This window comes from Hermetia illucens, chromosome 6 (assembly GCF_905115235.1).
Source record: "Hermetia illucens chromosome 6, iHerIll2.2.curated.20191125, whole genome shotgun sequence".
NCBI classification, from domain to species: domain Eukaryota; kingdom Metazoa; phylum Arthropoda; class Insecta; order Diptera; family Stratiomyidae; genus Hermetia; species Hermetia illucens.
The window spans coordinates 90,303,628-90,318,543 of NC_051854.1; the positions used below are offsets into that span (position 1 = coordinate 90,303,628).

Sequence of the window (14,916 nt, forward strand, 5' to 3'; positions counted from 1 at the left end):
GATTCTCCATAATCGCGTATGGCGATCCTTGAGTAATTAGGGAGCCCATAAGATCTTCCGTCTCTAGTGTTGCGACTTTAGTAAGAAACATTGTCACCATGTGGTCTCCTGAATTTTGAGAGATTTGTCCACAATAGCTAGCCTCGATAATTTATTTTTGTCGTTAAGTAATCATCGTTGTAGCGTAGCAACCGTTATTAGACTTTGCGTTGCTGCGGGCATTCATCCTTCAATTGTAAAATCTGCGCAATGAAGAACAATTTGTCTCTTTTTACGGTCTTCAGTATTAAATTTTGTACGTAATTAACCCATTATAGTTTATAGAGCCGTGGAGACTTCTGGCTCGTCGAATAGTCCGTATAATTCATGATTGTACATCATTCGCCAAGGACCTCTTTCTCGTACCTTTTCGAAGCCATTCAAATAATTGCAGGACGCTTGTGTGAGCGTCCATTTCATTCTTGACTGGAGTGAATCGGGGTAATAATTACGAGCGAGTGCAACATTGCCTACTATTAAACCATTAATTAGTCTTTAATAAAGTGCTCAAAGGACACTTCAGGATCTGAAGTCATTGAAATATTACGCCTGCGATTATTTGTATTATTAATAATTTGTAGACTTGGAGCTTTCAGAGAACTGAGTAAAAAATCTAAGAAGCAAACTGTAATCTTTATTTTATTTCGGCAGTCTAGTGTACATCTTTTATGTCTAAATATTATATGTATATGTCCACATTTTCTATATTTATCAAATGTTACATTTCATCCACTGGAGTGATGATTCTCGCTGTTCAATTCGTTGATTTGTCTTACTTGCCTTATTTCTTGTTTTCTTCAACGGATTTGGGCGAAAGTGATAAAATATTGATCTTATCCTTGTAAAGTATGATTTGCTTAGAGTTGGTACCTTTCGGCAGGTTTTTTACTTATTTCGTACTGGATAGCTAGGGTAAGCAGTAGTAAAGTCCTTTTCCTTCCTCCAGTCCGACCTTCGTGTGAAAACCATTATTCAATTAGTTATTTATTCTGACTCTTGACGTTGTTGATGTCATTGTTATCTTTGTTAGGCGGATGAATTTTCAGGGGAAAGCAAAGTTCACACTGTCGTATGTCTGCCTACTGTCTATGCCCATTAGATGGATATCAATGTTGAACTAACAACATCTTATACCATTATCTGCTGGGCCGTGTTTATTTCATAGTCAATCATTAAACATTAAAGCAAAGCTATCAAGTCGAGCTGTTGCTTACTGATAGTTTACCGCCGTTTACATTTGCGTTTCCTTGCTGCCTTGGTAAGCCAAGGGCTAGACAAGACACCAGTTGTTGTGCCATTGATGATGACAGTTCCCAATAACTTTATTCAATGGGTAACTTCAAATAATGGCCAAAGGAAAGTACACCGCGAAGTTTCAGGTAAATAGATGTTTTACTATGACAGGTTTTTGTTGCAACCAAAGAAAAAAAACACAAAACACGAAATAGAGCTATCGTAAAATAGCTTGCAAAGCAAAAGATCAATAAAATCAATGGAACTACCCTTGCATGACATGTGATCGATACTTCACATATTAAAAACAGAATGTTCACCTGAATATATATTTATCTTCTACTAAATGCATACTCAAAAATAAAAACCAACAAAAATCAGACTTCCAAATTAATTTAACCCTCATCTCCGTCATCATCATCACGATAGCCCAAATCATCGTAGTATGAATCCGCATTTATCTGAAAACAAGAATTTAAAATTATTAATTTGCGAACTGTCCCAAAATTCCTTGTTAATGTACTCACCTTAACTATTCCCATCCAAGTTGCATATGCAGTCATCGCGACGACTGCAAAAAGTGTGGCGAGAATTTGCGTTTTACGTTTCGTTTTAGCGAATTCCTGTTCGGAGGGAGTTAATGTTGCAGTAGAGTTGCCATCAACCTTTTGTTTTGCGTCCTTGCTCGAATAAGCTTCAGCTGCAAAATGTTGCTTTGTAATGCGGTCGATAAATTTGACCAGATTCGGGCATTCTTGCAGATGTACTTGGAGAGGATTATTGGGTAACGTTATATTGTATAGTATTGCCAAATAGGCATATACTAGTATATCCAGCGAACTATAATGTTGACCGAAAAAGTATTTGTTTTTCCCAAGTTTAGAAGACAGGAGGTTTACACACTTTTTGGCATTTATAATGATCTGAAAAAAGAATATCGAATCATATTAAATAAAGCATTTTGGCATTGGATTGGGTTGACGCGCTATACCCTACCAAGGGATGATTGATAACTATATTTTGAGATTACAAGAAGCGCGACCCGCAGTGCTAGTATTAAATGCTACTTCAGCTTGCAAGGGTTTAAATTAGGTACGTGCAGTTTCCATGAATATCATAGGTCTAAACACTTTAAGAAGATTCTGATACATTAGAGGCCGTCAATTCATTCTTTTTACGGAAAGGACTTGTCATCAGTGAATGAAAGGGTAGGTAGGTAGATATTAGTGGCCGCTCCGAGGATCGCTGTAGCGCGCCGTTTTCGTGTCACAAATTCCTAAGACCGTGATTGCTCTTATGAGAGCAAGGAAGCAGAGTCCCGCCGGCTCGGATCTTCAAAGCCAGCCTGTAGCATTCACGAAGGAAAGCAGCTCGCTCATCCTACAGCTAAAAATCTCTCTCAGGTCCTCAAAGAATGGTTTACTCAGTGTTCGTAGCCTAACTCTAGCTAGACCCGGGCAATCGCAGAGAAAGTGCATGGGGGTGCAGCGGTGTACATCCAGAGAACCATCCTCGGCCGGAGACTCCAGTTCTTTGCAAAGGTTCTCTTGCAGGCATAGAAGGCTATACAGGCCTTCTCAACCCTCAGTTCTATATTCAATCTCCAATTTAGTTTTGGATCCAGGATTACACCCAGATACTTTACATTGGAGGAAAAAAACAATCTTTATTCATTCAGCCGTGGTAGGTGGAGTTCAAGTATCCTTGTCTTGATGATGAATGGAAACTCCAACAACTATTTAATTCGACTAAGAAATGCACCCACCCAGTGGATAACTTCCATTCAACTTATATGTATCATCATCATCATCAAAGGCGCAACAACCGGTATCCGGTCCAGGCCTGCTTTAATAAGGAACTCTAGACATCCCGGTTTTGCGCCGAGTTCCACCAATTCGATATCTCTAAAAGCTGTCTGACGTCCTGACCTACGCCATCGCTCCATCTCAGGCAGGGTCTGCCTCGTCTTCTTTTCCTACCATAGATATTGCACTTATAGACTTTCTGGGCTCGATTATCCGCATGCAAACGGATTAAGTGACCCACCCATCGTAACCTATTGGGCTGGATTTTATCCACAACCCCACGGTCATGGTATCGCTCATAGATTTCGTCGTTATGTAGGCTACGAAATCGTCCATCCTCGAACGCCGCCAAGATTTCGCAATTTTTCTTGCTAAGAACCCAAGTCTCCGAGAAATACATGAGGACTGGAAAGATCATTGTCTTGTACAGTAAGAGCTTTGACTCTATGGTGAGACGTTTCGAGCGAAACAGTTTTTGTACGGTGAAAAAGGCTCTGCTGGCTGCCAACAACCGTGCGCGGATTTTATCATCGTAGCTGTTATCGGTTGTAATTTTCGACCCTAGATATGAGAAATTATCAACGGTCTCAAAGTTGTAGTGTCTTCCTGTTTGACCAGTGCGGTTTGATGTTGTTGGTTGGTTGGTTTTTGGTGCTGACATTGCAGCTCAAGATCTTGCCCCAATTGGATCTGGATGAAGGCAGTTTGTACGCCTCGAGTCGTTCTTCAAATAATGTCGATAGCGTGAGTATAGACCAGTATACCTCAGCATCACGGATCACTTTCTCGTGGGCCAGGTTAAAGAGGACGAATGGTCTTCAACTGTATAAATTCATATGTATAAATGTAAATATGTATAAATTCATAAAAGGAATGTCTATGTGATCAATTCTTTTTCCCCAGCGAACCTCACCTAATTGCGGGTGGCTTTGTAAATTTGTATGGAGTCCAAGACAAGACCGTCAATTGAGATATTCCCTACTCAAGTGCTAATCAAAAATATAATTTCTATTTTAAGAGAATCTCTATGTTAAAACCTTGTAGGTGGACTTTTCTCACTCAAAGTGACCTGCAGCAGTTGACGGTTAGCTTTGAATCATACGAAAAAACCCCATTTCAAAATGACGATCATCTTTCAAAGTAGGCAAAACATGAAGTTGGAATATTTTTTAATCAAATTTCCTTGAAAAAAGTCAAACGAAATGGTTGTTGGAAGTATCTGGTTTGCGCGGAAAGCGGTCCACAAACATACGTGGGCCTCCCCAGACGGGACCAATTTGAACCAAATTGACCACGTGTTGACCGAACGCCGCCACCTCTCAGCCTTGACGAATGTCAGAACATATAGGGGGGGCAATATAGACTCGGATCACTATCTCGTTGGCATGGTGCTCCGAGCTCGAATAACAACACCACCTAGAATCCCCTCTGGCATTCAGGTGAGAGTTAACACTGAAGTCATCCACAACACAGCCCTCCGCGACACCTATAAGAGGGGAAATGGATGCCGTAATAACCGCAGTCAACAGAGATCCTGGAGATGAAGTATCAACAAATGATCTTCACAATCACCTGAAGAACGTTATCATAAATACGGGCACAAACTTGCTTGGCCCCAGACCCAGAGTCGGAACGGCTGGTTTGACGATGAATGTAAGCTAGCAACAGAAGAGAAGAATGCTGCATACCGAGTAATGTTGCATTCTCAAAGGACGTGGGCACGCACGGAGACTTATCATGAACTCCGGCGAGCGGAGAAGTTACTTCACAGACGGAAAAAGGAAGCCTGGGTGAACCAACAGGTCTGTGAACTCAAAAAGTACAGGAAGCAACTGCACCAGGCGCGGAAGTTTTACCAACAAGTCAGCAGGATGAAGCCTTACACACTTCGATGTTCATCCTGCCGACACAAAGAGGGAAATCTGATTTCCGACCGAATGGGCATATTGGAGCGATGGGTTGAGTACTTGGATGAACGATTCAGCAACCAGATACCAGAACAACAGCCGAATTGATTTAATATGGACGCGGCCAATTACACCAAGTGGTTTGGTTCATCAACTTGTACTCAAGGTGTGGGACAGCGAATCAATGCCTGAAGACTGGCAAAGAGGCATTATCTATCTGAAGTCGAGGAGGCAATAAAACAAATGAAATCGGGGAAAGCAACAGGACCTGACGACATCGCATCTGAGCTCTGGAAAGCGAAGAGCTGGGACCCAAGACTGTGGCTCAGTGAATTCTTTAACCGGGTTATTCAGGAAGGAAGAACACCATCTGACTGGCAAGAAAGTATCACTGTTCTAATATGGAAAAAGAAAGGTAGCCCAGCAGAATGTTCAAATTACCGTCCGATCCGGTTACTTTCCCATACCATGAAGATTTTTGAACGCATTCTTGACAACCGTATTCGCGAAATCGTTGAAATAACCGTGAATCAAGCCGGATTTGTCAAGAACTGCGGAACTACTGACGCAATACACGCTGCGCGGTTACTCATGGAGAAACACCGTGAGAAGCATCGCCCTCTTTACATTGCCTTTCTGGATCTAGAGAAAGCGTTTGACCGTGTACCACACGAACTCATCTGGTATGCTTTACGACAACACTTCGTGCCAGAAGAACTCGTGCGCTGGGTTCAATTGCTCTACCACGGTCCGAAAAGTAAAGTTCGAAGTATTGCGTGTGTATGAAAACCGCTTCGTGTCTTTGCTGGAGTTCATCAAGGAAGTGTCCTCTCACCACTCCTCTTTGTCCTTGTTATGGACACCGTCACACGGGACACCCAACGTCCAGCGCCCTACACACTGCTTTATGCAGATGATGTTTTCCTAGCATCTGATAGCAAAAATGATCTAGAGCAACTTGTTCAAAAATGGAATGATCGCCTCATGCAACACGGTCTCAGATTGAATTTAAACAAAACTGAATTTTTGACGACCGATCCCCATGAAACAGGCACAATCACTGTCAGCGGCAGTGATCTGCCCAGAACTGAGCGATTTAAATACCTCGGGTCAACGCTATCAGCCAATGGAGAGCTGCGTTATGAAATTGCTTCACGCATTAACGCAACCTGGATGAAGTGGCGTTCCACAACTGGTGTTCTTTGTGATCGACGTATCAACGAACGTCTCAAATCTAAAATTTACCGCAATGTCGTCCGTCCAGTCGTTCTCTATGGTTCTGAGTGTTGGCCGACTATAAAAGACAATGAACGGCGTCTTGCGGTAATGGAGACGAAGATGCTACGTTGGACTAGTAGCGTCACACGTTTAGATCACATCCGAAATGAGGATATCCGCGATCGGTATGGGGTTGCACCGATCGTGGAAAAGTTGCGAGAGAGGCGTCTTCGATGGTATGGTCACGCAATTCGTGCAAACGAGAATTCACTTGCCAAGATTGGTCTGAACATCGAAGTCGATGGTAAACGTCCAAAAGGCAGACCTAAGCAACGGTGGCTTGATACGCTGGATGGGGATTTGAAAGCCTCGAGATTGCACCCAGATCAGGCATTCGATAGAGCCAAATGGCGAAGCCGATCACGACGAGCCGACCCCGCTTGTGAACGGGACAAAGGCTGAAGAAAAAGAAGAAGATCTATCTCATACATAAAAAGGGAGATATCACGCAGTGTAGCAATTAGAGAGGTTCCCCGTTGCTGAGTACCGTCTTTAGGATACTTTCCGCTATCTTGCTGCCTGAGATGGAGCGATGGCGTACGTCAGGACGCCAGACAGCTTTTGAGATATCGAATTGGTGGACCTCGGCGCAAAACCAGGATGTCTAGAGTTCCGTATTAAGGCAGGCCTGGACCGGACACCGGTTGTTGCGCCGTTGATGATAATGAAAAGCCATAATAATGCCATATGGGAAATTAATGACAAAATAAGGGCAATAATGATCTACTGTGATTTGTACACTCTGTGCATGGCTATCGCAGGCACTTCATATGCTTCAAAAGTGCCTCAATTCTCTCGAGGAGCAAGCATTTTACTGTGAAATTCAATAGAATATCTGATGCAATTGCGGCAATCAGTATTTGCCTGCACTAATCTTATCTACTCCAAGAATAAATGATCACCAAACGCATTTCCACAACGACCTCGAAAAATTTGTTCTTATCTCACCAAGCCGCCAAGCACCTGATAAGGGAAGACTCTTTCGGCCAACTCACCATTTCCGTAGAATGGTCCTCGATTTTTTCGTGTACAGAGAACCCGCCAAAGACTTGCATGACTTCATCAGCATGTTTCATGTACTTTGCAGGGTAGTAGAAGTTCAAAGGAAAAGGAGTTCTGTTTGCGTAGAGTTTGCGGCTTTGATCGATGTTGTCTGGACTACCGAACATGAAATATTGGAAATATGGGTGCAGATCGTTGAACACAAGGCTCTCATAAGCTTCCGCCAAGTTGCTGACATTACGAGGTAGTTGGTCGTTCACAGTGTAACCCTGAAACAACGTAGGAGTGCAGATTAGCCACAGTTTAACAGATCCAGAAGGTCAGGTGTCTTACTTGTTCTTGTAAGTAACTGATAATTTGCTCATACCCTACAATCTTTCGCTTGTAGGCCTGGATATATGGCAATCGTCCATCGCCCGAACGAAATGGGTTCCCTTTCGTGTTGATTGCAATCGGAGCCCTGGTAAATTTGACGGCACACTGAAAGACAGCAGATTTACAAGCCGGTAATGGATGGGGGGGCGGGCTGTACTTACCAGTGCCCGTAAACAGTCGAAGTCAATCGAAGGAAGACCCCATTCGCCCTGGTATACAAATAAAATGGTGCTTTCAGTCATTTCTCTCTCAGGAAATCAGCACATCCACACGAATTCTTCAAAACAACAAGAGTTGCTCGCCCTGCCATCAAGAAATTCTTGACAGAGCAGGTGTAATTCGCCGTCCTTCTACTGAATTTGAGGTTAATGTAGTCAGCTGATTGGAGTTTTATTTTTGCAAACAGGGCGCTTCGGTCGCATAGTTGCAATTTCACATTGCTTTCTCCTCCCGCAGTATCATTATCCATTTGACATTTGTATAGCTTTCGTGAGTTGGTATTGAGTTTCACGGGAGAAACATAAACATCGGTCGTAGGTGGAACAAGCGATATTCCTGGGTTCGTAATTATTTTTCCAAGGTTTCGCGGGATTAAAATATGAATATTTCAATTGAGCGTAGACGGCCAGAAAGTGGTAATGTACTACCACCGAAAGGATGGTCACCGAGAGACGAAACGCTGCGGAAAAGCAGTGTTATCCCGCCGGGAAAAGTTGATGTATATTACTATGGGTAAGATCCAATGTTGATTGTTTGCGTTCCAATTTAAAACTTTTACTCGGGATGTATCTAAATTATATGGGGAGTGTACTGAACTTAAACAAATTTCGTTAATCTCTAATATTCGGAGATTGTGTAAAATTGCATTAGACCCTTCGTTCCAATGGGATGCATTCTAAGTGCTCAATTCTGTCTGTGGCAAACTAAGTACCTTGAAAGTGTCTACTATAATTTTATTGTTAACTGGAAGCTATCAACTTTCTCCACATACCTTGCAAAAGATCCATTTCGAAAAAATATGCCAGACAGGCAATGAAAATGTCTGAAGAATACCCTTGGAGTTTGGAAGGATATCTCAGCAAAGCGCCTCTGGTATGCATCTTCTTGATACACTACATGTTCCCATGCATAGTAATAGCGACTTAGGTGTATATATTCCAGACGACAATATTCGCTAATTTTTTCTCTTGTGTTTTAAAAATAATATCAACAGTAATATTTCCGTCCTCTATGGTTTTGAGTGTTGGCCGACTATAAAAGACGACGCCTCGCGGTAATGAAGACGAAAATGTTGCGTTGAATAAGTGGCGTAACGCGCCATGATCACTTCGGAAATGAAGACATCCGCGGTAGATGTGAAGGAGACGACTGGGATGGAATGCGCATCTGGTTTGCGCTGATGTGAACTTCCTTGTTGTAATTGGTCTGAGGAGCGAACCCATTGAGAAAAGATCAAAAGGCCGGGCGAAAAAGCTGAAGAATAGAAGAAATATTTTCAGTGATTTCGTTTGCTTAGACTCATTCTTAATTCATGTTTGTTTAATTGAGTACTGGGTCTCTACAACACACTAACAATAACTTTAACATGATTCCCATTTTTGAAAAATGTCGACCGATGATGGCTCCTACCCATAAACCGAATCGTAGATCATTAGAAATATGGATTTGCTTTTTCTTCCGAAGCCATACCCGTATAAATGTAAATAAGTTTTATCTGAAAAGATGATTTGTTTCAGGAAAAAACAAATCTAATTGACAAATAGTGGTCATTATCCGACTAACGCGGCATAGCGCGTCCATTCGGCCATTCTCCGTCGCTGCCGGTTCGAAGAAATGCACTTCATCTTTCAGTCTTCTCGAGAAACCTACACTTTTCTTCTGCCATTCTGCGCCATGTGTTATTAGGCAACCCACTCGTCGACCACTCTGGGACAGTTGATTTCATTGAATAGCATAGTCAGAAGTGGAACTGCCATCATCATCAATGGCGCAAGAACCGGTATCCGGTTTAGGCCTGCTTTAAACTCCAGGCATTCCGGTTTTGCGCCCAGGTCCACCAATTCCCTAAATCCCTGAAAGCTGTCTGGCGTCCTGACTTACGCCATCGCTCCATCTCAGGCAGGGTTCGTCTTCTTTTTCTACCATAGATATTGCCTTTATAGACTTTCCGGGCTTGAGCATCCTCATCCATTCGGATTAAGTGACCCGCCCACCGCAACCTTTTGAGTCGGATTTTATCCACAACCTCACGGTCATGGTATCGCTCATAGATTTCGTCGTTATGTAGGCTACGGAATTGTCCATCCTCATATATTGGGCCAAAAATTCTTCGGAGGATTCTTCTCTCGAACGCGGCTTTTTTTTGCTAAGAACCCAAGTCTCCGAGGAATACATGAGGACTGGCAAGATCATTGTCTTGTACAGTAAGAGCTTTGACCCTATGGTGAGACGTGTCTAGCGGAAGAGTTTTTGTAAGCTGAAATAGGGTCTGTTGGCTGCCAACAACTGTGCGCGGATTTCATCATCGTAGCTGTTATCGGTTGTGATTTTCTTAGATAGGAGAAATTATCAACGGTCTCAAAGTTGTAGTCTCCTATCTTTATTCTTCCCGTTTGACCAGTGCGGTTTGATGTTGTTGGTTGGTTTTTGGTGCTGACGTTGCCACCATATATTTTGGATGGAGCTGTCGCCCTTACTTAAGGGGGTCATCCCGTATGAAGGCCGTTTTTTCGCTTTTTTTAGAAATTTTTTGTGAAGAAAACAAACGAACAAATATGAATTTTTTACCATATATTTGTTAATGCATGCGTCGTAATTTTTTCAGCTCGATAGCATACTTCATTATTGAAATATAGAGATAATTATACACCCGTCTCCAAAAAATGTGTTTTTGTACTGCCACGCTAGAGGGCGCTGTGATCATCTTAGAGAAAAAATGTAAACGGCATTTGAACGTGCGGACTCAACTACAGTCCGCAAACTAGGATTATAAGAAATATTGAAAGCTAAATTTTTGGTGTCTTGTTAAACTTTCTTTTTTGTAAATTTTGGCGTTTTTTCAAGGCTTCTTTAATGAATAAAAAAAACTACTGAATAGATCGCAATTATCCTAGTTTGTGGACCGTAGAAATATGTTCGTGAAAATCTCAGATTTTGGGCTATGGTGACAGCACATTTTCAACTTGCAGTTTCGAGAAATACGCATTTGAGAAGTAGAATGCGATTTTTCACCATAAAATCTAAACTCTCCATCAAACTGCTATACCTAGTCCATAAACCTTAGGTTTCTTGATGAAACACATGTAAAGCCTTAGCTTCAATTTTTATCATTTTAGCGAAGCCATTCGAATGTCATTCAGACCGATAAATACTTATTTTATTACGGCGATCGACATAAATCTGGCATGTGACATTTTTCTTGTTTAACTCTGCAATTTGCAATTCCCCGAAAACATATCGAGTGATTGATGAAATTCGAATTTCATCAATCAGGCAGGCGTTGACAATGCCATTAGAAATGTCCGAAACGTTATTGCACGAGCAAAGCATCTTAAGCGCCGCAAATTACAGAGAAAACCGCCTCTCACAGAAAAGCACAAACTGGCCAGAATGGCTTTTGCAGAAAATCACTTACGTCGGAAGAAAAAATGGCGCCGTGTAATTTTTACAGACGAGAAAAAAAGTAACCTCGACGGACCCGATGGTTTCAGCTATTATTTCCACGACTTAAGGAAGGAAGAGAGAGTGTTAAGCAAAAGATAGTTTGGTGACGGAAGTGTAAAAGTTTGAGTTGCTATTGGATACAATGGGCGGTCAACTATTCGGTTTGAGTTGGGAAAATAGACAGCTCCCGGTATGTGCATGAAGAATTTAGCGACAATTTGGGAGCAATCGCGGAACAGCCGTTCATTTTCCAGAAAGATAATGCTCTGATTCATAGTGCAAAGGTCGTTAAGCAGTATTTTCAGCAGCAATACACTGATGTCCTCGATGATTTTCCAGCGAGGTCTCCTGACTTAAATATAATCGAGAATTGTTGGGGGCAACTGACCGGAATCGCTTATGTTGAATCAAACCAATTTGAAGACGCAAGCGAATTAAAAAACGCTATTATTTCTGCATGGGGCCAAATTGCGAGGAAATATTTAAGAAAATTGTTTAATAGTTTACCTAAAAAAATAGTAGAAATTATAAAAAGGAAAGGAGGCTCAATAAAATATTAAAATATCATAAAAACAATTGGGTTTTATTAATTAAATTCCATTCTAAAGTGCCTAAATATAAGGTGTCTTATAGGTAAAAAAAACTAAAATCCGACTTTCTTTAATTGCTCAGGAGAATGCAATTACGTCCAGTTATCTGAGATGCATACACAGCTTCTTGGAATTGGGGGTGTCTTATTATTTTTATGAAAATTGTTACTTTAGAAAGATTCTGTGTAAAAGGTTACTTTCGTTTTGAAGAGACTATTTTTGTCCAATAATAACGAAATTACACAGAAATTCCATGGAATTTAGGTCGTTCCTAATTATATTTTCACCACTGTATATAAAAAAATCCGTGGAAAAGTAATTAATAAAAGCTGGATGTTGCTAGAAGCCACATCTGAACACTGAAGTTGACGGAACGGCAAGGAAAGCATCAAAAGCAAACACAGGAAAACCCATGGGACGCTTAATTCTCGCTAGCCACTTTACTCGACGTGTCACTATGTTTTCAGCCTAAAGTAAATACTCAAGCACATAAAACTCCGATTCACGGATATCAGCCCCCGCAGATTCTTGCTTGATATCAGTCATATCAGGGAATGAATTTCTTTTACCGTTTTGGGTAATGATCGTTTGGGCAATGTTAGCAACCAAACGCCGAAGTAGAATTTTTTCTTTCGTTATTTTTCTCTTACTGAGTTTTGCTCGTTATGGTAATCTATGAGTGTCATGCAAACGTAATATTGGGCGAAAACTATCGGAATCATGTTGTATTTTCAGCTACAGAACGTAGTTCCGATGATTCTGTAAAAATAAATTGTTTCGCTTTTGCTAATATATTAACTATGCAGCAACATACCTTTGTTTTTCAATTTCTTGATTTGCTACACTTTTTTGGTCCTTTAATATTGGTATAAGCCATAAACCAAACTAGCAAACACTAAAGGTACTAACTTTCCTCTAAACTCATACATGAACATTCTATTACATCCTGATGGAAAGCATCATTCAAACTGTACTTAATATGCTTTTTTCTCATAATCATCAAATAGTTCAGGGGGTGTTGGTAAAAAACCTGTCGATACAAAGTCGCAACTAGCTCGTCATTTGAATGAACCTGTCGATGTGACACCCATCGACATTCAAAGCAACAAAATCCTTTCAAACACCCAACCAATAACATTACATCGTAATTCATCCAATCTCTATAAACGTAAATTATCAACAATCGGATCAACAAGCCTCTATAGTCCAGGCGGCACTTCATCAACACTTCGTCACCACCTTGAATTCAGGTAGTGAATTGAATGTTCATATATGCTCATGTATTCATGTTTATAGAACGCTACCTTTTATTGGTTGTAACTTGGTCTGTTTTTGATTTTTAACTGTTTTGATTTCTAGATACGTAGAAATGTTAACATCTAGTCTGTTCATCTTGTTTATTTCGAAGCCACAGCTATTGGAAAAGATTCAAGGAATATTCAAAATTTTCATTGTGAGATTTTGCAAAATTCATGTATAGCATGCAATTTCACATTTGTACAATAAATTTTCAAAATTTTTCCGAACCTTACTAATCTAGGAAACTCTTTTTTTAGCCGTGGATTGAGAACAGATATATCACTGGTACCTCCCATTCGTCAGACCGCATCGATTTTTAAACAGCCGGTAACAGTGCACAAAACACAAGAGGGTAAGGTGAAACATGATCTGAAACATGGCACACAGGATAAGCCGAGGCAACTTTTTTGGGAGAAGCGACTGGAAGGTTTGCGATCATGTGACGTGACCGGCATGGAGTTCGGCCCGATTGATTTGCCAAAAAGCATTAAGCCAGTTGGACCAAATGTGAACGAGCAAACATTGTTGCAATCGGTGGCGACAGCATTACACGTTTCCAATCAGCCAGTTACGGGACAGATGACAGCCAAGCAGATACTATGTGCGAACACTGGTGTGTTCTTGAATCCCGATCAGCCATTGATGCACTCAGTGAATGTTTCAGAGGATGATATCAGACGGCAGGAAGACCGAGTTAGCCTTGCTAGGCGCAGACTTCAAGAGGCTCTCAAAGTTTAGTATCTAATATAACGTATGTTTTTCGTAATTCATAATTAATCTAAAGTAATGGTAAGGTAATAAAATCACCACTGAAAATAGACATTTACATGTATTTTTGCTGCTGCTGCCATTTCAAAGAATCGTTACAACTGAAGTCGAAGAGGCAATAAAACGAATGAAATCGGCGAAAGCCACAGGACCTGACGACATTGCATCTGAGCTCTGAAAAGCGAAGAGCTGGGACCTAAAACTGTGGCTCAGTGAATTCTCTAATCGGGTTATTCAGGAAGGAAGAACACCACAAAAAAGTTCCACTGTTCCAATATGGAAAAAGAAAGATAGTCCAGCAGAATGTTCAAATTATCGTCCGATCCGGTTACCATACCATACCATGAAGATTTTTGAACACATTCTTGACAACCGTATTCGTACGTTGAAATAACCGTGAATCAAGCCGGATTTGTCAAAAACTGCGGAACTACTGACGCAATACACGATGCGTTGTTACTCATGGAGAAACACCATGAGAAGCATCGCCCTCTTTACATTGCATTTCTGGATCTAGAGAAAGCGTTTGACGGTGTGCCACACGAACTCATTTGGTGCCCTTTCCGACAACACTTAGCGACAGAATTACTCGTGCGCTGGGTTCAATTGGTCTACCACGATCCGAAAAGTAAAGTTCGAAGTATGGCGAGTGTATCAAAACCGTTTCGTGTCTCTGTTGGTGTTCATCAAGCAAGCGCCCTCTCACCATTCCTCTTTGTTCTTGTTATGGACACCGTCACACGGTATATCCAACGTCCACCGCCCTACACACTGCTTTATGCAGATGATATTTTCCTAGCATCTAATAGGAAAAATGACGTCGAGTAAATTATCCAAACATGGAATGATCGCCTCATCTAACACGGTCACAGGTCTTGCATCCACCAGTATGAATGCTAAGCCATGCACTTGGTATAGACTGGTACCGTTGTTGTTTGTCTCAGCGGGGCTCTGATT

The 14,916-nt window shown here is 41.3% G+C and overlaps 2 protein-coding genes across 4 annotated transcripts; one reads left to right on the forward strand and one right to left on the reverse strand.

Annotated features, from left to right (window-relative positions):
• Positions 1-657: 657 nt before the first annotated feature.
• LOC119659483 (metaxin-1 homolog) lies at positions 658-8,023 on the reverse strand. Of its 2 annotated transcripts, XR_005250350.1 has the most exons (6): positions 7,801-8,023; positions 7,598-7,744; positions 7,258-7,533; positions 1,800-2,195; positions 1,593-1,733; positions 658-991 (listed from the first exon to the last, which is right to left on the reverse strand). XR_005250350.1 is itself a non-coding variant. In XM_038067595.1 (5 exons), exons 1-5 carry the CDS (start codon positions 7,879-7,881, stop codon positions 1,668-1,670), a joined length of 966 nt encoding a protein of 321 aa, XP_037923523.1. In that variant the 5' UTR covers positions 7,882-8,023; the 3' UTR covers positions 1,413-1,667. The 2 variants fall into 2 exon arrangements, 1 of the variants encoding a protein (XP_037923523.1); XM_038067595.1 differs by lacking the exon at positions 658-991 and having other exon boundaries at positions 1,413-1,733.
• Positions 8,024-8,093: 70 nt separating this feature from the next.
• On the forward strand, positions 8,094-14,013 carry LOC119659484 (methyl-CpG-binding domain protein 2). 2 transcript variants are annotated; one of them, XM_038067596.1, is made up of 3 exons: positions 8,094-8,371; positions 12,900-13,142; positions 13,449-14,013. In XM_038067596.1, the coding sequence occupies exons 1-3, from the start codon at positions 8,238-8,240 to the stop codon at positions 13,927-13,929; spliced, it is 858 nt and encodes a 285-aa protein (XP_037923524.1). In that variant the 5' UTR covers positions 8,094-8,237; the 3' UTR covers positions 13,930-14,013. The 2 variants fall into 2 exon arrangements, with proteins under 2 accessions (XP_037923524.1, XP_037923525.1); XM_038067597.1 differs by lacking the exon at positions 12,900-13,142 and having other exon boundaries at positions 8,097-8,371.
• Positions 14,014-14,916: the final 903 nt, after the last annotated feature.

Excerpts from the sequence above, each read along its gene's own strand:
- LOC119659483 (XM_038067595.1), bottom strand. The coding sequence starts at position 7,881 with ATGACTGAAAGCACCATTTTATTTGTATACCAGGGCGAATGGGGTCTT. Across the intron at positions 7,534-7,597 it reads TCAGTTACTTACAAGAACAA|GGTTACACTGTGAACGACCA; the intron begins GTAAGACACCTG and ends ACGTTGTTTCAG. Across the intron at positions 2,196-7,257 it reads AGGACCATTCTACGGAAATG|ATCATTATAAATGCCAAAAA; the intron begins GTGAGTTGGCCG and ends TTCTTTTTTCAG.
- LOC119659484 (XM_038067596.1), top strand. The coding sequence starts at position 8,238 with ATGAATATTTCAATTGAGCGTAGACGGCCAGAAAGTGGTAATGTACTA. Across the intron at positions 8,372-12,899 it reads GTTGATGTATATTACTATGG|TTCAGGGGGTGTTGGTAAAA; the intron begins GTAAGATCCAAT and ends ATCATCAAATAG. Across the intron at positions 13,143-13,448 it reads CGTCACCACCTTGAATTCAG|CCGTGGATTGAGAACAGATA; the intron begins GTAGTGAATTGA and ends CTCTTTTTTTAG.